Below are 25,197 nucleotides of genomic sequence, written 5' to 3' on the forward strand. Positions count from 1 at the left end.
AACTTTCTCAAAGAAATCACTAAACATTTCATTAAATCCACTAGTTTAGTCACGGTTTCTATAATTTCTTCTTCTGTGTAAGAAAGAAACATTGCGCTCTTTTTTTATTATTCAATTGCTTATTAAATTGAAAGTTTTATTGAGCAATAACTCAGAGCAAAATGCATCATTTTGAAATGTGCACCTCATGGGTATTTAGTAAATTCAGAAGTGCAACTGCCCCCACTGTCTAATTTCAGAGTGTGTTCAGCATCCCATAGAGAAACACCATGTCCATTTTCCTGGATTCTCTCTTCTCCCACATTCTGTCTTTACAGATTGACCCACTTGGGCATGGCCTACATGGAATGGTATCCTCTGTGGCCTTCTGTGACAGGTTTCTTTCACTTATCAGAAAGTTTTCATGGCACATTCAGACTGTGCTGTCAAGAGATTACTAACTACACAAGCAAGAAACTCGAAAATCTTTACCTCTGTCCTTATTTTTCTTGACTAAAAAATGAGATTTGTGATAATAAATTATTCACTTAAGCCATATAATTTTACATTATTAAACTCTTAAATAGGAATGACTCATATGGTTTAATGGGTCATTAATTTCTTCTGTAACTTAAGAATTGTGACTATACAAAGATCTAATCAAGTTTATTTATAAGAGTTCTGAATATACTGATCTATATTTCATTTGAAATCTTACTGATCATTTATTTGCTTTTAAGGTAACAGATTAATATTTTAAGGAAATGATTAAAATTCAATGTGGTGAAGCTGTCTTAGAAGACAAACTAAAAATGATATATCAGGAAAGAATACTAAGAGATATTAAATAAAAAATAAATATGAATTACATATCAATCAATGGCCTTTGCTGGTAGAATTCTCAAGAAGGTAGAAGCAGCTAGCTTTCATCTTTAGGATGTTTAGGCTTAGAATAAGTTTATAGTTTGACTATTTTTCTGAGATTCTATGATCATGTGCCTAGAAAAATATTCAAAACTGAAATTTTTCATCTCTGTCAACCCTCAAATCCATAAGAAATGCCCAAGTTTATTTTAAAAAATTCTAAGGACAAAGAACAAAGTCTCTCAAAACACTTACAGCTCAATACCACTTTTACTGAAGAATATCTTAAAAATAGTAAGGTCAGTTTTAAAATTAGACCTGTTCTACTTTAAAGTATGAAGCTTACACTCAGCTAATGAGAACATAATGCATTTCTGAAGGTACAGTTGAATCAAATGGAGGAAACAGACCTCCTTCTGTCCTTAGTAGTATCTCCATCTCGTGTGTGCGCATGCACATATGTGCATGTGAAATTTTCAAACTGATTTTCAGAGATCTCAGAACTGGCCCCTAGAAGCTTGAAATAGAATATCTTACAGGTCTCACACTTCTAACTACCATGAAAATATAATGGTACATTTGCATTTTTTGCAGAATGTTAGAGAAGCTTTATTTTTTAATGTAGCATTTGTGAATTTGAACAAATGGAGAGAGGGCTTTAGAGCTGTACTTATATATGCATTTTGCCTACGTTGTAACAGAACCCTTTAAGGGATTAGCCTATACTTATCAATCCCAAAGCATTTCATTTATGATCACATACCTGCAGCAATTGTAGGAACAAGCCCACTAGGATTGTCTACTGCAAACCACTCCAGGAGGAATCCCCTCCCTGTGACGGTCGAGTCTGAAGAAAACTGAAATGTCAAAGAATTTCCAGTGGAGCTAAAAGAGCCTGTCTGAGTCCCACAGTAAGTTCCAATGAGGCGTGAATGAACTCCAAGGCCATCATAAATCTGTAAGGGGCAAAAAGAAGAGTAGAGCATTCTATTTTAAGCAATCATCTCTTTTTTTTTCATAAAAAAAGAAAATTTAAACTTCCTTTCTATTATTACAGTTTTATCACAAAGGAAAAAAAACAACAAATGTGCAAATATTTTAATTTGAAACAGAAAATATTACTATAAATAATTTAATGTGCTCAAAAATATTTATATCTTTGTTGCACAACAATATTAGTAACATGATGTGTGGCATGTAACTGCAGCTCACTTGACGATTTACAGCAAATTTAAGGAGCAGAAAAGAAGAAAGCAGGTTAGCTCCATGTTGTGAAGTCTCAAGAGGAGGAAAGAGAGAGAGACAGGAAAAACAATGAGAGGAAAAGCTCCACAAGAGACAAGGGAGGGCTATCCTAAAAGAAACCATGCTTCCACAGAAAGAAAGAATTAAGGACAACTGAAGAACTACATCCTGGAGAACCCCTTCATCATCTTCGAAGAACTCAATAAATCTCTTTCTTTTGTCTTAAAATGCTAAATTATCTATTTAGGCACACATGTTGTGATAATTTCCAAATAATTTGGAACAAATTCACGGGAACAGCTGCTATAAAATCCCCTATTGGGCCTCAATTTGTCACATTAGATTTTCATACATGGTAGGTGTTTATTAGGTCCTAGATTCTATTTGAGGCACTGAGTATCCAAAATGAGTAAGACAGAATATTGTTCATCAAAAATCTGACAGTATTTCTGGAGTTGATACAGGAGCCAATGTCTGGATGGCAATGGTCACCATAATTTTTATAACCACATGTATTTATTTATTTATGATTCTTTAAATTTTTCAACACTCTAACATAAGAATAAATAGAACAGTGGGATAACAAAATAGAGTAAACACATAATTAGGACACAGATATATGTTCATATAAAGCCTAACATGAAAACCACAATGATACTAAAACATACAAAATCTTAGACACAGAAATGCAAATAACAAATACAATACTGAAACCACTTTTAAGAGACGGTAATCATGAATTAATTAGGGCAGACCATTCTGTACGACTTGCAACTCTTCGAATGAACATTAACTTGGGTTTATTTTTGACAACAGCAATTCTCCAAAATCCCAAATGCATAAAAAGTTGATTGCGTGTAGAAATTCACCTTTAATTTGTCATAATAGCAGTTTGGTGTTTCTTCGGTGTTCATCTCCAAAATTCTACCATGGATAATCTGAGATTCATTCACATTTACTATCCATTGGTAATTGGAGTTATGCGGGTAGTTTCCAGGCCATAAGGGAGAAGCAATTTTCCCATGAGATCCCACAATATTATGATTGCCAAACACTAGGAGGAGAAAACATAGCAGTAAATCAGATCTACTTAGTATAGTTCTTTAATTGAATGGTTAAATAGGCAGAGGATATTAAAAAGGATGGGCTTTTCATTAACTGTGATTCCTTTCCAACTATTGAAAGTTCCTTGGAGAAAGGCGACACTGTGAGTGGAATTCCAGCTCCTTAGAAGGTTGCTTGCTATGCAAGGAGCCAGCAACTTCCCATGTGAAAAGGGGATCCCAGACCCAAGGAGATGTGGGAAGGGTATGAGGATACCAGGCCCATTCCCAAATTTTGGCTTACCTATTGTATGTTGTCACACAATAAAAATGCACATGTTTTAAAACACTGTTTTAGGATAAACTGACTGCTTGTAACAATATATAGAATAAGCAGTTAGAGAAATTCTGATTAAAAACCAAATGTATTTCATGATTGTGTCTTCTGGAAGAAGACTGTACAGTTATAACACTGGGACATCTGAGTCAATCCCAGAATTAGACCACCTTTAATTTAAAGATTATGGAGTTTATATGATTAAATGTAATATATTTCATAAATACACCAAATCGGAACTATATTGGAAATCTCTTTAACACAGTATTATGAAAAAATCAATTTAATTCTAGGGTAGGAAATTGAAGTTTTAAGAGAATACAAAAATCACTGAGAATGTTTGCCTTCCCTTTTAATAAACCACTCACATATCATTTAGTGATTCTAACACGGGATAAAATGATTTCAGAGAGGCACCACAGGAGAATACCATATTGAAAATACTGTTGATGTTTACAAACATTAATTTGTAAAGCCTATTTTGTAGGTCATCACAACAACAGAATTAACTTACCCTTAGTGAATGAGGCCTGGAAGCCAGTGCCACTTCCTGAGCCATCCGAGACAAATCTGATCCATAAGATGTGTCCCATAATGGATGAGTAGTTGTGAGGGAGGGAGTTTCCACAGTAGCGCCCCACCAACTGACCCGTGGCATTTCCTTCCCGGATCTCCACAAAATCTTTGCTACAGTTCTGAGAGTCCTCCAGCTGAAAGGATCTGACAGGGAGGAATGTGGGTGTGAATATTTAAGGGTACTGCTTTGGTAAGACACAGTTCGGGATTATCCTGAATCCCATATTAATTAGACTAGTTAGACTAGTTATGTTTACTTTCTCAGAACTTCCATTTTGATCATGAGGTCCTGTATCTATCTCAAAAAATTTCCCTTTACTTAAATATTCAAAATAAGTTACTACTTTTAAACGGTCTCTTTGTGTTTCAAATAAAAAGATAATAAGCAACCAAAATTTTGGAAAGGAAGATATATATGAGTAACCAATAAGTACATGAGCAAGTATTTAACACTGTTAGTCAATAGGAGAATATAAATCAAAGCCATGACATAATGCCTCAAACCCAGCAGAATGACCACGTTGAAAACAAAACATGGAAAACAAATGTTGATGAAGATGTGGAGAAGCTGGAACTGTTGTTAACGTTCATAAAAAGGTGCAGCGGAGGATGACCTGAGTGCTTGGGTTCCTGCACGCACATGGGAGACCTGACCATTGTGGCCTCTTCCAGAGTGCACCAGAGGGTGGAACATCCTTTCCTGTCCCTCAATCTCTCTCTTTCTCACTTTGACTTTCAAATAAATATAAATACACCTTAGGAAAAACAAAATAAACAAGAACAGAGGTCACCAAAGGCTAGGGGAATGAGGAAATGAGTAACTTTTGTTTATTGGAGATACATAGAATTGCTGAGCAATGAGTTCATGGAAAAGCTCTAATAAAGCTTCAACAAAACAAGTCGATATCTTAATTGTCAATTTTATGTCAACTGCACCAAAAACAGGAAAGAAAACAGAGAGAATAAATTCTTTAACTTACTGAGGGTAAGTAATTCAGAACAAAAGAACATGAAGGTTGAAAAGTGAAAGGAAATTTTAAGTCCTTCTTACTTAATCCTATACAGATGAATAATCATACATAAAATAGCAGGCAAAGGAATCCATCAATTTGTAAAATTTGCAAATCTTACCTAAGCCATTTCTACAATTTAACATTAGAACATCTATTATAGCAATTAATTATAGCATACTTAAAGAATAATAATAGACACAAAAATACTTGGCAGAATTCAATACCCAGTCATCAAAAATTTCAAAAAGGACTGATGATAACCTGATAAATGTATACCAAAAACTTACAAAAAACATACTTAAAAGTAAATAATAATAATAAAGCAGGCTCTTTGAATCAGAAAAAAACCAAAGAAATGTACTCTCATCTTTTTATGTTATATACACAGTGAGAAGTAGCCAACGTAATAAAAAAAGTAAGGTGGCAATAAGGATTACAAGGATTAGAAGAATTCTAAATCCATATTCAAAGAGCTCATTCATTCTATAAACATTTACTGAGCACTGTACTGTGTTAGCTCTTTTCTAAAAACCAAACTAATAAGAGAGACAGTTTACTTGTTCTAGAGACTGAAGATAATACTCAATAATGAGATGATATACAAAAATCAGCAGGGTTTCCTTAAAGTAGCTAACTATAGCTTAGAAACTATCTTATTTTTTTAATGATTTATTTACTTTTATTGCAAAATCAGATATACAGAGAGGAAGATCTTTCATTCAATGGCTCACTCCCCAAGTGGCTGCAACGATTAGAGTGGTGCCAATCTGAAGCCAGGAGCTCGGAACCTCTTCTGGGCCTCTCACGTGGGTGCAGGGTACCAAGGCTTTGGGACATCCTTGACTTTTTTCCCAGGCCACAAGCAGGAAGCTGGATGGGAAATGGGGCAGCTGGGATATGAACCAGCACTCATAAGGGATCCTGGCGCAGTCAAGGCAAGGACTTTAGCTGTTAGGGTACTGCACTGGGCTCTTCTTTTATATGTAAGATTTATTTATTTTTATTGAAAAGGAACATATTTTCAGAGAGAAGCAGAGACAGAAATATCTTACATCCATTGGTTTACTTCCCAAATCACTGCAATGGCTGGAGTTGAGCTGATTGAAGCCAGGAACCAGGAGATTCTTCTGGGTCTCCCATGCAGGTGCAGGGTCCCAAATCTTTGAGCTATCTTCTACTGCCTTCCCAAGCTATCAGCAGGGAGCAGAATGGGAAATGGAGCAGGCAGAGCACAAATCGGTGCATGTATGGGATCTCAGTACTTACAAGTTAAGGATTTAGCCATTGAGCCTGGCCATTACACTGAGCCCAGAAACTGTATCTTAAAATCCATTCAAATATTTTTAAACTCTTCACTATACTGTCAGACACTTTCATGGGGAAAAGAACAAAGAAAATAAATTATGTGCTTTCTCTCAGGAAACATATATTCTAGAAAGTGATATATATGAACAATGACGTACACAGGGGCCAGTGTGGTGGTGTAGCATGTTGATCTAATGGGAAAGCATGTGGTAATATTTTATTTATTTAAAAGTAGTTTAGAAAAATAGTAATTTGGGGGCCAGTGTGGTGCTGGTGCTGGCTTTGCAAGATAATCCTCAGCCTGCAGTGCCAGCATCCCATATGGGTAAGCTGCTCCACTTCTAATCCAGCTCCCTGCCCATGACCTAGGAAAAGAGCAGAAGATGGCTCAAGTCCTACAGTCCCTTCACTCGTGTATTTCTGGAAGAAGCTCCAGGCTCCCACCTTTGGATCAGCTCAGCTCTGAACATTGAGGCATTTGTGGAGTGAACAAGTGGATGGAAGATTTCCTTCTCTCTCTACATCTGCACTTCACATTCATTAAAAAAATCTTTTCAAAAAGTAACTAACAGTGAAAAAAAGTATAAGATATGGCTGCACAGTATTGGTTTTTCAACAGTTACTGGGGAGAGATTTTGCTGGAAAAAAAAAAAAAGATAAGAAAGGAAGAAAGAATGTTCCAGTTAGACTATAGACCTGACTGCAAGGACTGAAAAACCCAGAAACATGTGGAGACCAGAAAGCACACTTGTATATAAGATTTCACATGTTGGTAAGCAGTTTGCTCCCTGGTGCTCTGTCTCGGTGAATGGGTGAGGACGTTAAGAAAACAACCAGCCAGTCTAGAGGCTCTGGCCACGTCAAGCCCTGCATAGAATCAATGTCAGGCACACCTCCCAGCAGTCACGGTGCCCAAAGCACAGGCGCAAGCAGCTCTGCTCCACCCACAGCTTCTCCAGCAACGTCCTGGACTGAGCAGAACTCTCGCCAGAATAGTGGGAGTCACCTGCTTCTATGATCCCATCAAGGTGGGGTGTTACAGTACAGATCCTCTGGACTATATCGTACACACATTTTAGCAGCAAGCTGTGACTGATAGTGAAGAAACAGAAGAAATTAAGAAGCATCCACTTGGGCCAAAGCAAAGGATACATTTGTTTATTTGTCTTACTCCCATAATGTTCCAGTGAGAATCCAATGCTCTAAGAATATTATCCAAAATGTCTATCTATTATCACTTCTGGCAAGGGAGATGTTCTGAATCTATCTTCAGGATGGCTGCCAAGTTTAGTGCTTAAATTCAACCTCAGTTTTATTAGCTTAATATTAACAACACTGTGAAATAAGCCAATCATTTTTTTTTCTGCTTCACCAGAAGCAGAAAGGCAGATTATTTTCCACAGGCATGACTTCTAAAACCTTTCTACAGTGTGGTATGCAGCCCAGCAGCCTCTGTCTCCTCTGAGAGTTTGAGATAAAGAAGCAGGCCCCACCAGCCACCAGAATCACAGCTTGCATTTAGCAAGATCCCAGCAAATCTTGTGCATCAAATCTAGCAATTATGCACATCAAAGTCTGGTACCATGGCCCAGGAAATTAAAGTGAAGGTCTTTCCTAAGTACCAGAGTAGCATGGTGTTGTTAAAACAGTTGTCAAAATACTACATTAGAAATAATGCAGTTCTTACAGCCATACCTGCAAGAATCCACTCAAATTTTTTTTTCTAAACTTCTAATGTTCTTAGAATCCTTTGTTTTAGGCCTATACATTTCATAAGCAAATTTACCCTTTAGCTAAGATCTGTTCGTAAAAATACAACGTAGAACTAAAATAGTACAAGGCACTGTTTCTCATTATCTCATTTCAATTCTTTAATCAAGCCCAGCCACTTTTGAAAAGCGCCCTGCAAGCATAAAATACAGTTTCTGCGAATGACCTTAAATATCTGTTTTACAAAAAAAAAATTTCTTTTGGTTTTGCTTCTCCTCCCTCTCTTTTGTTGCAGATTCAGCCATAATTCCCCTAGCTTTTCTCCCTATTCAATTTCACCGCAGGGTCTGCAAGCCCAACCCTGTGTTCTCAAAACTGCCTTCAGCCCATGCGTCTCACGCACCCGAGGGAAACGTTCCTCAGCACCATCTGGATGTAGTTTAGAGGAGGCCTCACCATAAAATCCTTCTGACTATCATTTTCATAAAAAGAAGCATCTTGCATTCTACAAAATTCCCTTCAAAAAATGAAACTCAAACAAGGAATACGAAGAAAAGCCAAGTTAACGTTTCACAGGGGAGGAAGGAAAATGCTGACTCACTTAGGTTTCCTATCTGGTAGTTAGAATTCATGCCCCTTCACAGTACAGTGCATGAAACTTATTTCAGAATAAGAGCCCAGCACTGTCCACTTGCAGATATCTGTGAACTCTAATAGAAGATGCTGCAGAAATGGCAAAGACAGAGAATTGGCACTCACACAACCTCTGCTGTGTGCTACGTTTCAGATTTGACATCTTTAATTATAGCTGTGGCCCTAGAACTTTATTATCTCTTTATAGAATAAATAAATCTCATTCAGACAGTACACTGACATTGAGTTAGTAATAGTTTATAAAGAACTGAGGTCTTCCTTATTTGTGTTAAGATTTATTTTATTGTTTTAGATTTTATAATATACTTTTTTTTCCCTTAAGATTTATGTTCCTGGAGAGGCAGAGTTGCCGAGACAGAGGAAGACACACAGAGACAAAGAGATCTTCTATCTGCTGGCTCACTCTTCAAATGGCCACAATTGCCAGAACTAGGCAAGGCAAAAGCCTAGAGCCAGTCATTTTTTTTAAAAGATTTATTTTATTTTTGCTTGAAAGCCAGATTTTACAGAGAGAAAGATTTTCTGTCTGCTGGTTTACTCCCTAGGTGGCTGCGCTTAGCCGACATAAAGCCAGGAGCCAGGAGTTTCTTCTATGTCTCCCATGCAGTGGAGAGAGACAAGGCTTTGGGTCATCTTCCACTACTATCCCAGGCCACAAGCAGGGAGCTGGAATGAAAGTGGAATAGCCAGGACATAAACCAATGCCCGTATGAGATCATGGCACTTGCAAGGTGAGGATTTAGTCACTAGGCTATTGCACTGGTCCCAAGAGGAATTAATTCTATCGGGGTCTCCTGTATAGGTTTTAGGGACCCAAATACTTAGGCAACAGAAGCTGCCTAGGGAAAGATGGTTCAGAGGTGGAGCAATCAGTACTCTAACCAGTGCTTTGATATATACACGCAAATGCTGCAGGCTTAACCCACTATGACACAACAGTGACTCCCGTTTACCTGTCTTAAGCACTTTAGGACTTAGTCCAGGTGCTGGCAACTTCTGAACATCAGTGGTCAACAACATTGACAACAGAAAAGGCCAAGGGGGAAATTACCAAAAGGGAGCCATTTTATTTGGCAATATGGGACCTAGAAAGCTATGTGAAGGACTCTGGGCTTTAACTTAGAAAAAACAAATTTTTTTTAATGACAGGCTTATTCTTTGAAAGTCAGAGTTAGAGAGAGAGAGAGAGAGAGAGAGAGAGAGAGATGTTCTACGTATTGGTTCACTCCCCCAAGTGGCTATAATAGTAAGGTGTGAGCCAGAATAAGCCATTAGCTTTTTCGGGGTCTCTCATAGGAGTGTCAGGGGCCCAATCACTTGGCCATTCTCCACTGCTTTTCCCAGGTGATTATCAGGGAGCTGAATCAAAAGTGAAGCAGCTACGACACTGACTAGAATCCATATGAGACACAGTGTTGCTGGCAGCAGTTTTAACTGCTATGCCACAACATGGCTCTAGAAAATGTGTTTTATTCATCACGTGCAAACATTTAGATTGAGAGCAATATGTGTTGGCTCTGTGTGTAGTATACAATAGAAGTACAATAAATATGTGTTGAATAAAAACATAAACATGCATCAGGTAAAAATTATATTTAGATGTTGGGCACTATGGTAAGGACACCACTTGAGACAACAGCATCCAATTTCAGAGTACCTGAGTTCAGGGCACCAATTCATTTCTTATTCAACTTCTTATTGATGTGAACTCAGAGAAGCAGCAGGCAATGGCTCAAGTACCTGTGTCCCTTCTCCCCACACAAGAACCCCTGATGGATTTTCTGTATCCTGGCTTCATCCTGAGCCAGCCCTGGCTGTTACAGTCATTTGGGAGTGAACAAATGTTTGGAAGCTCTATCTTTCTGTCCGTCATTATGCCTTCTAAATAAATAAAAACAAATAAGTCTTTCTTCTGCTCATACCTATCTTTGTGTTCTTAGTGAAGACAGAGACAAGCTAAAACCTTCTCCCATATGGTGGCTTCAACTTGCACTGCCTTCAGGCAAGCACAGGGTGTCTCTGTCTTAATACAATGCCATGTGTACCCTGAAAAGGCACTGAGTGACTGATTGATTAAAGAAAAGATTGGTGGGTTGAAGATAGAAGTTTGAGATATTTAAACTTTGCCCACAATTAGGACTGTGAGCTTATAGTTTTATTCAGTTCCTGATGAACATACCTGCATTGCTAGGCAGAAGAACAAGACTTTTGAATAAACAGGCTAGTATTCCCAAAACTTATACTTTTTTGATACTTATAAAACACCTACACTATCTTGGACACAGAATTTATAATTTCAACTATATTCACTAATACAAAATATAGTATGATAACTTTCAGTTCCAAATGGCAATGCAAATGAAAAAATATTCTTATTTAATATTTGCTAAGCTTCTATTCCTATGTCACAGGTACCTTTTTGACGATTGATTAAACTGGCCATTTGTACTTTTCCTGTGTACGTTTTAGATCCAGTTCTGGGAAATGCTATTATTGTTGTTTAATTTAACCTGGGAGCACTCTGAATGTGACAGAATTTTAGTCTGTCACCTGAGTTTGCATTTCAAAAGGGTACAGTTCAGTGAGGATTGTGAAAGTGATTCCTCCACATATCAGCTACCAAATTCCCAAAGTTTCCCAAATCCTTTTTCTGATAGCAGTAGACAGAAAGGTGGATTGGGGTCCGTGGGTGAAAAAGGCTTCTAGGAGATGGAGGGCTCTGCTGGTAGAGAGAATATCAGTGATTCTCTGAAAGAACCTAAATGTGCCTAAAACCAAGGATAAAGAAAATCACTGTTCTTTGTTGCCATGAACATTTCATAAATATATCCACCAACAGTTCAAGTACTTCTGTTAACATTAAACAGGACTATGGAACCATTCTCGAGAGACTCTCGATGCTATTTATAACCCAAACTATGATTAAAACAGAGGAAGTTTGGAAAAAGACTTCATAAAGTTCCCACCACATTTTTTTCTTTCAACAGTTGCTTGGACACATGTGCTGTTAGTCGTCCATCCTATTAGTAACACTGCTTCCTTCCTGCACATTCATTGATACTGAAACAATACACCACAGAAAAGGACTTACATGAAAGACAGCTGGAACCGGTTGCCAGGGGAACTGATAATGTTCCAGACACATTCCACATTAGAGGGATAAATGTCTGGGTAGCCAGGGCTGTCGAACCTGCCTTCAGCCATGTAGAAGTTTCCACCACAAGCTAGATGAGAAATAAAATGAGTGTGAGAGCAAGGATGGAAGGGAAGACCATTCAACCACAACATCACCATCACGAGATAAAGAAGAAAGAATGGTGGAGCCATTACCAGCAGAAATCATATGGCTTTGCCATCTCACATTTGAAAAAGCCTTCCACGTCATATACTGCAAGGGAAGTTTTTTGAAAACTGAAATCTAGGAGCCCTTTAGTGCATTGGCTCAGAAAGAATCTCTGCAGTATCTTCCCCCATGAAATCTAACTTTGGGAAATGAAAGACATGTTTTTAGCTTATAGACATTTTTTCAAACCAGGATTATCATCAATGTTGGCCAAGAAAAGAAAGTTCGATTGGTGTTCCAGCTTTTCCTGTTCATGAAAAAACTAGAACAGCCACAATTTTCATGGTGTCCAATGGCTCTTCACTTCTAGTAGTCAACCGTACCCTCTCCTGGGTAGACACACTAGGGCTGGGTGGCCCTGATTTTCCCTCTTCTCCATGCACTGTAGGCATCTTGCCAACCCTGTCCACACCCACTCTGCCTGAGCCTAGCAGAGAGGCCTGGGAGATGAGACTAGCAAGTGAGGGTTTCCATCCCTAAGAGAAATCCCTGGGTTCCATCAGTCAGGGCCTGCTTTAACAAGCATGTTACAAAAGCAGGCATCAAGATACTGACAAGCAAGGCACCTTAGATCCCAGTCTTTAGCTCAAAATACAGCCAGATTTCCAGCCAAGGCTCCAGTCAACTTAGGGTTCTCTACTGTTAGAATTTATAACATGCTAATCTTATGGAGAAGAAGGTCAGGTGAGGCACAAAGGTGATCTCAGGAAACTAGCTTCCAACTTAAGAGAGTAGAAATACCAAATAACACATTAAGGGTGTTGCTTCACAGCCTAGGAGGACCACTTTGCTATTTGCTTCTCACCTGATGATGAGGCAGCATATGTAGCATGGAAACCATGATAAGTCCTTCCAAAATTAGATATGAACCTCAGTGTCAGGGCACTGCCGAAAGATGTGATGGGATGGGGCATGGAGGTACCACAGTAACGTCCTAGACAGTGAAAATATTGACAAAGAGAAGGATCAGCAGCATGGCAGAGGCCGTTACTCCAATCAACACATCTTTACCCGAATAACAAGAGAGCAAAGCAAACAGAAGGAATCACTTCTGGAAGAACTAAGTCAGGGTCAGCATTTGAGACAATGCCCAAGAATTAAAAATAAACAAGAAATGTGAAGTCTTAAAAAAGCAAATGCATTTTGAATTTTTCATGCCCAAAGAAACATACCTTTTCATTATAATTCTGCACAAGCTTAAAAAAAAGATTTATTCCTTTTTATTGGAAAACAAGGTCTACACAGAGAAATAAAGACAGAGAAAGATTTTCCACGTGATGCTTCAGACCAGCTGAGTCGATCTGATCTGAAGCCATGAACCTCTTCCAAGTGTCTCATGCGGGGGCAGCGTTTCAAGGACTTGGGTCCTCCTCCACTGCTTTTCCAGGTCACACACAGGGAGCTGGATCAGAAGTGAAGCAAGCTGGGACACAAACCAGCACCCATATGGGATGTTGATGCTTGGAAGTGGAGGATTAGCTACTTGAGCCATTTTGCGGGTCCCTCTGCCTAAATATTTTGAAATACCTTCCCATACGCATAGGAGGAAAGACCATTTCTCTATGAGATGCAGGTCAGAGGACACACTTAGAGGACCTGGCTGCGTTGTAACTCAGGAAAGATCCTCCAGCAAGCTAGGAAGCAGTGCAAATAAATGTGCTAATACTCAGATACCTTGTGAGCATATACCATAGCAGTGAAAAGGGTAGCTGCTGGAGCCAGAACACCTGGATTTAGCTCTTGGCTGTATTATCTACCACTATTTGACCTGAGCTATTTGCCAGATACTTGACACTTTAGCTCCCTGTGCTTTAGCTGCCTCACTTAGGAAAAGGGGGCAAAGCAAATACTAAAATCTACTCTACATTACAAGAGTGTGATAATTAATTGAGTTACTAGTTATAAGGTATTCAGAATATTACTCAGCACAAAGTGGTGCTGTGTAAGTTTTTGCTAAGTAATATGCCTCAGCTTTGGTCAAATGCTTATCAGCAAAGAACTGACAACACAAGAGAGTAAAGAGCACAGAGTGCATTCACTGATGGTTCACTATTGTCTCGGGCGCTGTGCCAGGCCTGGAAATAAAGCAATAAGCCATACAAAGGCTCTTGCCTGGCAGGGCTTGTCTTCCAGGGAGAGGCTAAAAAGCTTGTATGACAAAACTCAAAACGTAGTGAGCCCATACAGAAAATTTAAATCACATGAAATTATTTTGCTTGAGAACATTTCAGAAACGATATCACAGCATTCTTTAATGTTTTAAAGATTTTTTTCTTTATATGAAAGACAGAGTGACAGAGGTGGCAGAGGGAAAGATCTTACATCTGTTGTTTCACTCTTGAAAGTGTCTTGTGGCTGCAGAGTGGCCAGGCTAAGGCCAGGAGCCAGGAACTCCATCTGGGTCTCCCACATGATAGCATGGACCTACTTAAGCCATCACCTGATGCTTTAACTGGTGTATCAGCAGGAAGGTAGGTCAGAAGTTCAATAGTAGGGATGTGAGCTGACACTCACATGGGGTTCCAGCATCTTAGGTGGTGGTTCAACCTGATGCACCACAGTACTGGCCTCCCAGCATTCATTAATTGCCTTAAGATAAATAACAGGTAAAATGACAGCTTTTAAATTTAAGTAATATTTTTTTATTTCTACCAAATGACAAAGCTGGGAAGAAATAAGTCCAATTGTATTATAACAATTGTGCAAATGCTATCTAATATAGAAATGGTCCATATTGCACTATTATCAAAGTCAACTGCAACTACAAAAAAAAAAAAACCACAAGCTGCTCATGTCTTTGCATACAAAGAAGCTTCCTTCTTAAACATCCACATTAAATCCTGCTTTCTTAGCCTGTAATTATTCTTACTGGCTTACGCTGTGTTTCTTAGTTATTAGAGATATTCTAACATTCAATGCGCACATATAAATCTGAAGGCATCTAAGCAAAACAGTCAAGGCCACACACACAGCGAATGAACTGCACAGTACCTCGGAGCGGTGCATCATCAGAGCTGCCATCCAAAATTTCTAAAAAGTCGCGTGTACATCCTGCACTGTTTTCAATTGCAAAGTTGGTGAAGGACAAGGTAATATGATTGACTGTAAGGACAAAAAGAGGAGACTATTTAATAAAATACCAATAGACACAATACACAGGGAGAGAGAGCTGACCTCCAACTATCTCCTCAGAGAGATCTCCAGCAGGGAAGTAAGGCACTTGTGAGATTTACACACTGGCTGAATGGAGCAAGCAAGCGGAGAATACTGGGTCTGAGATCAGGATTTCCTTTAACGATGAAGAGAATGGACAGCTTTGAAAGTGCCTGCCTGTGGAACTTGCAATGGTGGTGGAGGTAACAGGGCTCTTGACGAGGCTCCTTCCAGACATTGTGGGGAATATTTTAATGGAAAATAGTCTTTCCACTGTTGTATGTCAGCTATTGCTGTGCTCCTCTCGGAAACATTTCTCTCAATTAAATAGAATCCTTAAGCTGTGGCTCTTCACCCGTGCCTGTAAATATGTCATCCTTCTCCCATTGGCACACACATTCTGGTACACTCAGTTTTAAAACCAGAGCGAGTGTGCTTATCAAGAAAGCTTTGAATTACTTGCAAAACAGAAAGTGCCTGGGTACATTTTCCTTTTGTTGCTCTTCCAGGGTCCCTAATCTTTAGTAAGGGATCTTTTCCTGTTGCTGTTCCTGAACCAAAGAGAAATCTTTCATCTGCATATCTTACAACTCATTAGAAAATAATCCTAAAGCACAAAACTGTTCAGCTTGAGGCAGGAACTTTTGTATTGCTGGCTCAGTTTCTGGCTGGCTGACAGGTTCCTTTGGGACTCCTCCCTCTTGAATGGCTGACGATTACATCATCAGCCCCCCAATAAATACACCATCTGTGTGTTCACTCCCAATATCTCCAGGAAATTGTTAGGAAACATTTAAGCTAAACTACATTGAGTAGGCTATTTATTTTGTAATGGAATCTGATAGATTTTATTGATCAGCCTGTTTTCATTCAGGTCATTAGGTACAGAACTAAATCGAGAATGTCTTTCTTATAGTAAGCTTAAATTTTAAAAAAAAATTCTACAAAAATGTCAAAGGAGGGCAAGATTCATCAGAAACAGGATTCCTAATGGTGTGGAATCCCCCCCTCGGCAGCCATTCTGTTGCCTTTAGGGATTGGCTCTGTATTTTCTCTGTGAAACATGGATTGTTACCTTGATTACCCAACTGGGGTCAGGTCACAAAACAAGATTCTATGGGCCAGCATTGTGGCATGCGGGTTTAGCTGCCTCTTACCATGCCAGCACTGGATTCGAGTCTGGCTTCTCCACTTCTAATTCAATTCCCTGCAAATATGCCTGGGAATGAAGTGAAATATGGCCCAATTCCTTGGGACCCTGCAGCTATGTGGGGGAAACAGTTGAAACTCCTGGCTCCTGGCTTTGGCATGGCATGGTCCTGGCCATCGTGGCCATCTGGGGAGTAAGCCAGCAGATGTAAAATCTCTTTCTCTCTGTTTCTTCCTCTCTCTATGTAACTCTATTTTTCAAATAAATAAATCTTTTTTAAAAATCTAGGATTTCAAAACATAAATAAAGTAATAATTTACTAAGTATTTCTTCAATACCTGAGGTGGGATTTTTGAAATGCATACATTGCAGGGAAGATCGAGTTTTATAATTCATTTCTATTTTTTTTTTTTTTAAAGATTTATTTTTATTATTTTTTCATTGGAAAGGCAGATATACAGAGAGGAGAGACAGAGAGGAAGATCTTCCGTCCGATGATTCACTCCCCAAGTGAGCGCAACGGGCCGATACTATGCCGATCCGAAGCCAGGAGCCTCTTCCGGGTCTCCCACGCGGGTGCAGGTTCCCAAAGCTTTGGGCCGTCCTCGACTGCTTTCCCAGGCCACAGGCAGGGAGCTGGAAGGGAAGCGGGGCTTCCGGGATTAGAACCGGCGCCCATATGGGATCCCGGGCGTGCAAGGCGAGGACCTTTAGCCACTTGCGCCACCGCGCCGGGCCCAAATTCATTTCTATTTTAAAGATCAACAGGCTCACGGTGTTATTTTGTTAAGTCATGAGGTAACCCTCCAGTCTATGGCCAGTATTATTCATTTATTGACTCAGCAACCATCTTGATCACCTGCTACATTTAAAACGTACATGTAAAAACCTATTTATCAATTATACTTGTTTACCTTCAACGCCACAGGCCTGTTCACAGTGCAAGGTATACAGGTTTATGAGGCTGGGTATTTTCCTTTACTAGGCCTTGAAATTAAAATTTTTTTAAATTAATATGAAACAGTAAAAATTATTTCTTCACCTGACTAGGAAACATTATTCTCAGGTGATTCAAGAATTGGGACACACACAAAGAGAAGGGAAAGGCCACCAGGTGTTGCCACTGAAGAGATAAGAACATGAGTCATACACTGACTTTCCCACAGACACAATCTGTCCTGGTTTCCTTTTCTATTTTATTGTTGTTACTTACATGGAGGTTGAGCTTGAATTATCCAGGTGCAGTTTGCATTGTTTGGATAGTTGGCGGGAAACAATGGAGAGGAAATGGTATCAGAAGATGTGGTGAAGATGTAGCCTCCACAGACTGAGGATACAAAAACACACTCTGTCAAATAACTTTTGATTTCTAGCGACTGTACAAAATGATTTGACAATTTAAAACATAAATGACCCGTTCTTTTTTTTTCTGAAATGAATGCCAAGGAAGACATATTAGCATGGAAAAAATGGTACACAATTACAGGAAGTAAAGAGATAGCATAGAACATCAGATTAAAGGCCAAGAATTGCCTGAGTCATTCAAACAAAACTTCAGCAATGATTTGGACTCTATTCATCTCTCAAAAATTATACACATATGGACAGACTGTTTATAAATGACCTATTTTTTTTTGTGAAAAATAAATACAAAATTTAGCAAGACTTCATAGGGTGCCTGAGTATCATCAGAGATCTGCAAATCTATGAGGGCCTCAAAGAGGGCAAGTTAATTGGCCCAGTCTGAGAGGTACAAGAAGGACTTCCTGGAGGAGGCAGTGGTTGAATGAGGACTTAGAGGTTGAGGAAGAATGGTCCACGAAGTGGGCAGCCTCTGTGAGGACTCAGGTGAGGACCATGTTAAGACAAAAGTGGCTGACTCCTGCAGGACTTGACAGTTTTGGAGGTGATACCGCAAAGAGGCAGGGCAGGTTCGGGAACCCTAGGATAACATCTAGGAGGGCTTGGGCTTGCCTCTCCAGCTGTGTGGAGTTCCACTGGAGACCTCAATGGTCTGCTCAGAGAAGGGATTCTGCAGGATGTCCACTGGTAATGATGGGGCAACATAAGTAAGTTTCAGGAAGCTCTTATCATAGTCCAGATAAGAGCTCATGGAGGCTTTTGCTGTGAAGCAACAGATGAGAGGATAATAAAAGTAACAGAAACTTTCCTTTGAAATCATTAACAGCAACTGCCGGCACATAGCCTGTCTTTCTCCAAGGTCTATAGCACATTTTTGGAAGAAAATGTTCCCCATCCAGGGCTCTTTATTGCAGAATACAAGCAAGTCACTTAAAAAGAGAGACAATGATCAAATGGAACAAACTTATTTCAAGTGAATTATTCGAACAAAAACCATTACTATTCTCAAGCCAGCTAACAATCTTTCCAGTTTAGCATTCTCTCATCCTATGATCAAAGGTTAACGTGTTAATCTTGAGAAGGGCCAGATGGAAAAGTCTTAAAAGGGAAACTAAAGAAGTTGTGACTTAAGACCAAACAAAATGAATGACAACACTGACTCCCCAGGGTCATGGTCAGTGGCAGATTTAGTAATGAAGGACACCTCAGTTTCTGGAAGGTTCTCCTGTGACTCTACTATAAGTAAGTCTTAATGATAAAAAAAAAATGTTTTTGCAAGAATAAAATTGAAAACATCAACAGCTGTCATGACTATGTCAGAGCTCCCTTGTTTTTGGTATATGTGTATGTATGTAAGTAAGTATATATTTAGATATGTAAGTAGAAAGCTCTGCTTAGAGTGGTACCACAAACAATTCTCTAGCACTTCAGAAGACCCACAGGGCACTTGCCTTGCCTGAATTGAGCTCGGAAGCCCCTACTCTGTCTGGCAGAACGAGACTGAAATCTCAGGAAGAGGCTGTTTCCTGAAGAGATGATGGGATTAGTTAGCTGCTGTCTTCCACATGCGTTGGCAAGACGGGTGGTTACATAGTTTTCAACATCATATGCCTACAAAGAAAGGAGACAGGGAAACCGGCTCAGAAATTCAGATTTGCATAAGGCCTCCTAAACCCTAATGTATTTCTTTACTTTTTCTTCGATTTTTATAAGATGAATACATTTTACACATTTCTTAAGTATATTAGACATCGTTTCTGCTCAGTGCTGGGCTGAGACTTATCTGACACTCCCTGTTACGCCAGTGAGTAGAATACATTCTACTTGTAGGTATAAACCTATTTATGCAGAAATAAATATCACAGATACCTGACATCTTTGCACTCGCCTGTGAAACTGAAGCCTAATCATCTGCTTGGAACTTGGTGTGTAGTGTAAATTTTTGAATGCTCCCATGTGTAAATCAACCAGGAATGAACTGTTTTCCTTGGATTGTAAGAATGGCTACCATTCATGATGTTGTCTGCCATGTGCAAGGAGCTGGAGTCAGCCCTTTATATGCATGGGTCCAGTGCTATCTTCCAAATTTCTTTCCACTTGTCTATATGAGAGAAAATGCACAGAATGTACACGATATGGCCAAGTCACACAGTTCCTAATAGGGAAAAGGGAAGCAGGACACGTTGAACTAGACAACTAGAGTCTAGGGTCCAGCATTAAACCTCTTCCATTTTGTTCAGTATAAACTATCAATTGAGCAGTATAAATACATCAACCTACCAACCACCAGAGACTGGAAGCATGAAATTAAAATTAAAATATGACTGTTTCACTTAAATTATTTACAGAGAGAAGGAGAGACAGAGAGAAAGGTCTTCTGTCTGCTTGTTCCCTCCCTAAGTAGCTGCAACAAGCAGAGCAGAGCTGATCCAAAGCCAGGAACCATGAGCTTCCTTCAGGTCTCCCACACGATCAGGACCCCAAGACTTGGGGCCATTCTCCATCGCTTTCCCAGGCCATAAGCAGTGAGTGGAATGGAAAGTGGAGCAACTAGGACATGAACCGGTGCCCATATGGGATTCCATCATTTGCAAGGAGAAGATTTAGCGACTAGACATTGTGGTAGGCCCATAAAATAAATCTTTTTTACAAAAGTAAAAAAAAAATGACATTTTATTGACCAAAGTAAAAAATGCAATTTTTAAAAACTGTTTTTTAAACAGTTATTTTATTTTTATTGGAAAGTCAGATATGCAAAGAAGAGGAGAGACAGAGAGGAAGACAATCTGTCTGTTGATTTACTCCCCATGTGCCTGGAGCTGTGCCAATCCAAAGTCTGGAGCCCAGCGCCTGCTCCAGGTTCCCACACAGGTGCAGGGTTCCAAGGCTTTGGGCCATCCCCAATTGCTTTCCCAGGGTACAAGCAGGTAGCTGGATGGGAAGTGGGGCTACCAGGACTAGAACTGGTGCCCGTATGAGATCCCGGCACTTGCAAGGCAAGGACTTCAGCTGCTAGGCTATCACGCTAGGCCCCCAAATACAATTTTTATTATAAAATGACTTCTTCTGAACATTTTATGTACTTTAACCAGTAGCCAAAACAATAAATTAACCACTATGAAAAAAAAATTCTTATTACATCTATCCTTCAATTTACTCTCAAGCATAACCACCCTTAAATTAATTCAAAACTTTATTACCTTTGTACTTGGTTTTATACCTTATTAAGCTCAACACACAAAAAAAACCTCCTAGGGTTTTATTCATGTTACATGATTCCACCTGAGATTTAATATCAAAGGATAAAGAACATCTTAGAGCATCTGAAGTTAAAGAATTTGGAGGAAATGCCAACTGCCTCTTGAAAAGGCACAAAACTGCTTGGTCCCTTCAAGATGTATTTATTTGTTAGAATAACTCACAAAGGCAAGAAGCAAGACTCTCTGGGCTTATTTTCCCCAAATGCAGAGGTCCAGTAAATAGACTTTACTTCTTTCCATTCTAACTTCTTGCTTTCATTTTGAATGAATGCATCCCTCTTCAGACGAAGAAGGGCAGAAAAGGCAAACGAGAAAGTAGAAATAATCTTTAGAAAGTCGCATGCCTATGAGCTATTTTCCTAAGGGATCCTCTGTAAGGGGCACATCTCCCAGGAAGTCTGCAGGCTTCCCAGTGCTACCATTCCCTAAGGTTCCACAATGACAGAACCCTGGCCTAAATACCTCTGGTTGGGTCATTACATCATGAGGAATGGACTCCAAAAAGGTTCCTAAGTGGCCTCAAATTAGATACCAAAGACACTTCATGCATGATGAGCATGTCACAAACAGTCACAAACACTATAACCAATCCTTACAAACACATGATTATGTGTTTCTTATTGTTTAAAATGAAGGCAGCATGCTAGTAAGCTTTTATTTAATCCATGTGAATAGCAGTCTTTTCCCTACAGATCTCATATTGTACAATGTTACTTCTGTATAAAATGTTTGTGACAAGTTATATCTACTTGGGATTTTATAAAATGTTGGAATTTTACGCTCTCAAAGATGTATGTTCATTTTTTTTTAAATTGCAGTTGTAACAGCAAACCCTCTTAGATCTTTAAAATCAAGTCAATATTTTTGTATCCTAAGTTACAATTTACAAAGTTCAAGAAAAGTACTGCAAGGGAAAAATTTGAGAAACTCTATACTTACTTATTGAAAATCCTGAAGTCATGAAAATTATCATGAAAATTATTATATAGTTGTTCTTACTTCCATTAATTTCCAAAGGAGACCTCACAAATTTTACTACTATTGTACATAGGTATAACATACTCATATAGCTTACATAATTCTTATTGAAGCTACCACTAAGAGCTCTCTGGGCCTGGGATCTGATTTCCCAATCTAGGATCTGTGTGGTAACAGAGCAATATTTATAACAAACAAAACTTGGGAAATCTCAACTAACTCATTTCTAAATTATTATAAGCAAATAAAAGTTTGAAACTAAATACACACATCCAACAAAATGCATTTGCTGTCTCTGGGAGCTCCAGCCATAGCAGCTCTGCAGGAATGCCTATCAGACTCCTCCTTGCTGCCTCATAATCAAACAGAAAATGAGGTGATGTTGTGGAAATTATGATAATTAATATGATGGTAAGTTTTTTCTCATTTCATTAATGCATACATAAATTTATAATGAAATATGACAACATACAGTAAACTCAAAAGCTCAAGTGGTTGCCTACAAAAGTGTAAGAACATGCATCACACAAAGATTGTGATGACAAAATACTGGAAGCAACTTAAATGTTCACTAACGGGAAAATGGGTTACAGGAACAATGGTAAAAAAAGAACACACCCAAATGACTACATCCCAACGAAGAAAAAGGTAAAATAACATACTTTGAGTGAGAGAGCAAAGTGAAGAATATATACTGTGTGACATCATTTACACCCAATTTAAAATATCCAGCCCCTCCTACGACAATACGGTACTTCATAGTGCATGGACACATATGAAAAAATGAGTATCCAGTCATAAAATGTACAACCCAAAATTCTCCTGAGTGGCTTTCTCTGGTAGGGATTTAGGAAAGAGCATCAAGACACATACACACAGGAGTTAATTGAGGATTTTAAAAAATTTATTTGCAAAGTAGAGTTAGCAGAGATAGCATGGAAAAGACAGAGAAAGAGAGAGAGAGAGAGAGAGAGAGAGAGAGAGAGAGAGAGAGAGAGAGAGAGAGAGAAAGGAAATGCCTTCCATCTGCTGGTTCTGGGCCAGGCTGAAAGCAGGAGCCTAGAATTCCACCTAGGTTTCCCAAATGGGTAGCAAGGGCCTACACACTTTAGCCATCTTCTGTTGCCTTCCCAGGGGATACTAGGGATCTGGATCAAAGAGGAACAGCCTGGACATGAAACAGCACTACAATGCCACCTTCAACTGTGGGCTTTAGCAACATATTTTTTTATTAGGGGGAAAAAATGGAACTGTAACAAATGGGGAAAAAAGTTAAAATTTGATAGCCTTAATAGGATATTTTATAATAGACTATGTTTTTCTCTAAATTTAGATATTTCAGAATAAACCTCCCAGTAAAGATTACAGAACCTAGATAAAGTAAGTAGGAAACGTAGACCAACATTGACATACACTCACCACAGCATGACTGCAGTAAGGAAAAAAGAAAAAGGAAGCCAATATTCAGATACTAGATGCAGAAGGCAGGGTATAAAACTACACTATCATCTTAACCCATGTGTATATATTTACATGTATTTGTGCAGGAAATAAAACAAAATTTTAATAGTTTGTATATGTCTTAGAGTACTAAGAATGGCATTAACATCATGTTTCTTCCTTTCTCTATTTTATAAATTTAGATAACATGTGCATTTTAAAACTTCTAAGTGCCTTAGCCATTCAAGCATGTAAAGTAATCCTATGAAGACAGCACTGCAGTATCAAGGCTGGTGCACATGACGGCCAGTTAATCTAGCTTCTTGCTGCCTACCAGCTGTGCGTCAAGTTTCATGGATGTGGCATCTGTTTCAAGAGCTCTGCAGCATTTGTTAGTTGACTAATACTATCACCCACCCAAACCCTCCCTCCAAGCTCCAGGCTGACATAGCCAACTGCACACCAGACAGCTCCCTTCTACTTCCCACGGACTATGAAAATCAGCATCTCAAACTGATTTCATTCTCTAAGTCCTTCATTGCATCTTTGCCTGCTCGTCTAGCCTTGGGAAATGCCAGAAGAATGTACCTAGCTGTAAAACTACTTCAGATCTCCCCCTTATCCTCAAACCAACACCTTACAATATTCTGTCAATTCTCTTTCCGAAAAATCTTGCAGCTGCTTCCTTTCATCTCACCCTTTCCTGTGCAAATGCCCTGTAGGACCCCATTCATCCTTCCCACATCACTACAACAGACTAAAGATCCCTCTGCCTTCACTTCAGTCTCCAAACAACAGCTAGTACCTTGGGCTCCTTCTAAGATGTAAAATTCAATATAAAAGGAAAATGGGATATCTCCAAACATTTTAACATTGCAGGAAATCAGGACAATCATTGACAAACGCTTGGTTGAGCAAAAAGAGCGTGTAATTGAGGTGGGGGTAGGGCACAGCCTTTTAGCCGGCAGCTTCATTGTTGTGACCAAAACCCTGGCATGACTAAAGGGCTCATGATCATGAGATAGAAATATCAGTCAGCATTTACAGCCCAACGTGCATGACTCGGGGGTGGGGAGGGAGGTGAATTTCACTGTCTTGAATAGTGCCTATGTTTTCATTTCTAGAAATGGGAGTGTTTCTTCAGATTGGAGTGTAGGAGATGGGAGATTACTTCCACCAAATCTCCTTGTTTCTTGTTTCATCCTGCTCAAGAACATGATAAACCAACTGCATGTGCGAGTTAAAAATTATTACTAACCAGAGTGAACAAAAGCTATTTGAATGCAAAAGTAAAATTACAGCCTCAGAGGCTGCCATGTGAAGAAGCAATCAGCACATATGAATATGCTGCTATTTTCATTTTCTGTGTTGTTACTTTTTTTTTCTTAATCTATTGGTAACTCTTCTGGGAAATATCAGAATAATACAGGTACCAAGTGAACTACTTAAGGAGATATACTGAATGTGTGGAAAAGCTTATGATTTATATTTTGATTTTTAAAATGTGCTTTAAAATGTATTAAAATTTGAGAGTCAGAGAGAGAAACATATAAAGAGATAGAGAAACTTCCTGTCCATTGGTTCAGTCCCTAAATGCCTGGAAAGGGTGAGGCTAGGCTGGGTCAGAGCCAGGACCAGGAGCTTCACTCAGGTCTCCTACCAAGAAGGCCAGAAGCCAATTCCCTGAGCCATCATCTGCTGCTTCAAGGGTCTGCAGTAGCAGAAAGCTGGAGTCGGGAGCTGAAGTCAGGTACTGAAACTCCTTGATAAGTAACATGGTATCTT

The 25,197-nt window shown here is 39.1% G+C and overlaps 1 protein-coding gene across 1 annotated transcript in view; it reads right to left on the bottom strand.

Annotated features, from left to right (window-relative positions):
• CUBN (cubilin) overlaps positions 1 to 25,197 on the bottom strand; it is a 228,532-nt gene that overhangs the window by 81,022 nt on the left and 122,313 nt on the right. Inside the window, exons 36-43 of the mRNA XM_040968271.1 lie at positions 19,186 to 19,345; positions 17,586 to 17,699; positions 15,061 to 15,171; positions 12,875 to 13,003; positions 11,818 to 11,950; positions 3,983 to 4,188; positions 2,958 to 3,142; positions 1,607 to 1,799 (exon numbers count right to left, since the gene is read on the bottom strand). Coding sequence (XP_040824205.1) covers positions 1,607 to 1,799; positions 2,958 to 3,142; positions 3,983 to 4,188; positions 11,818 to 11,950; positions 12,875 to 13,003; positions 15,061 to 15,171; positions 17,586 to 17,699; positions 19,186 to 19,345 — 1,231 coding nt within the window. The remainder of the gene's footprint in view (positions 1 to 1,606; positions 1,800 to 2,957; positions 3,143 to 3,982; positions 4,189 to 11,817; positions 11,951 to 12,874; positions 13,004 to 15,060; positions 15,172 to 17,585; positions 17,700 to 19,185; positions 19,346 to 25,197) is intronic.

This window comes from Ochotona curzoniae, unplaced genomic scaffold (genome assembly GCF_017591425.1).
Source record: "Ochotona curzoniae isolate NIBS_2020 unplaced genomic scaffold, NIBS_Ocur_1.0 scaffold_4683, whole genome shotgun sequence".
Lineage (NCBI taxonomy): Eukaryota > Metazoa > Chordata > Mammalia > Lagomorpha > Ochotonidae > Ochotona > Ochotona curzoniae.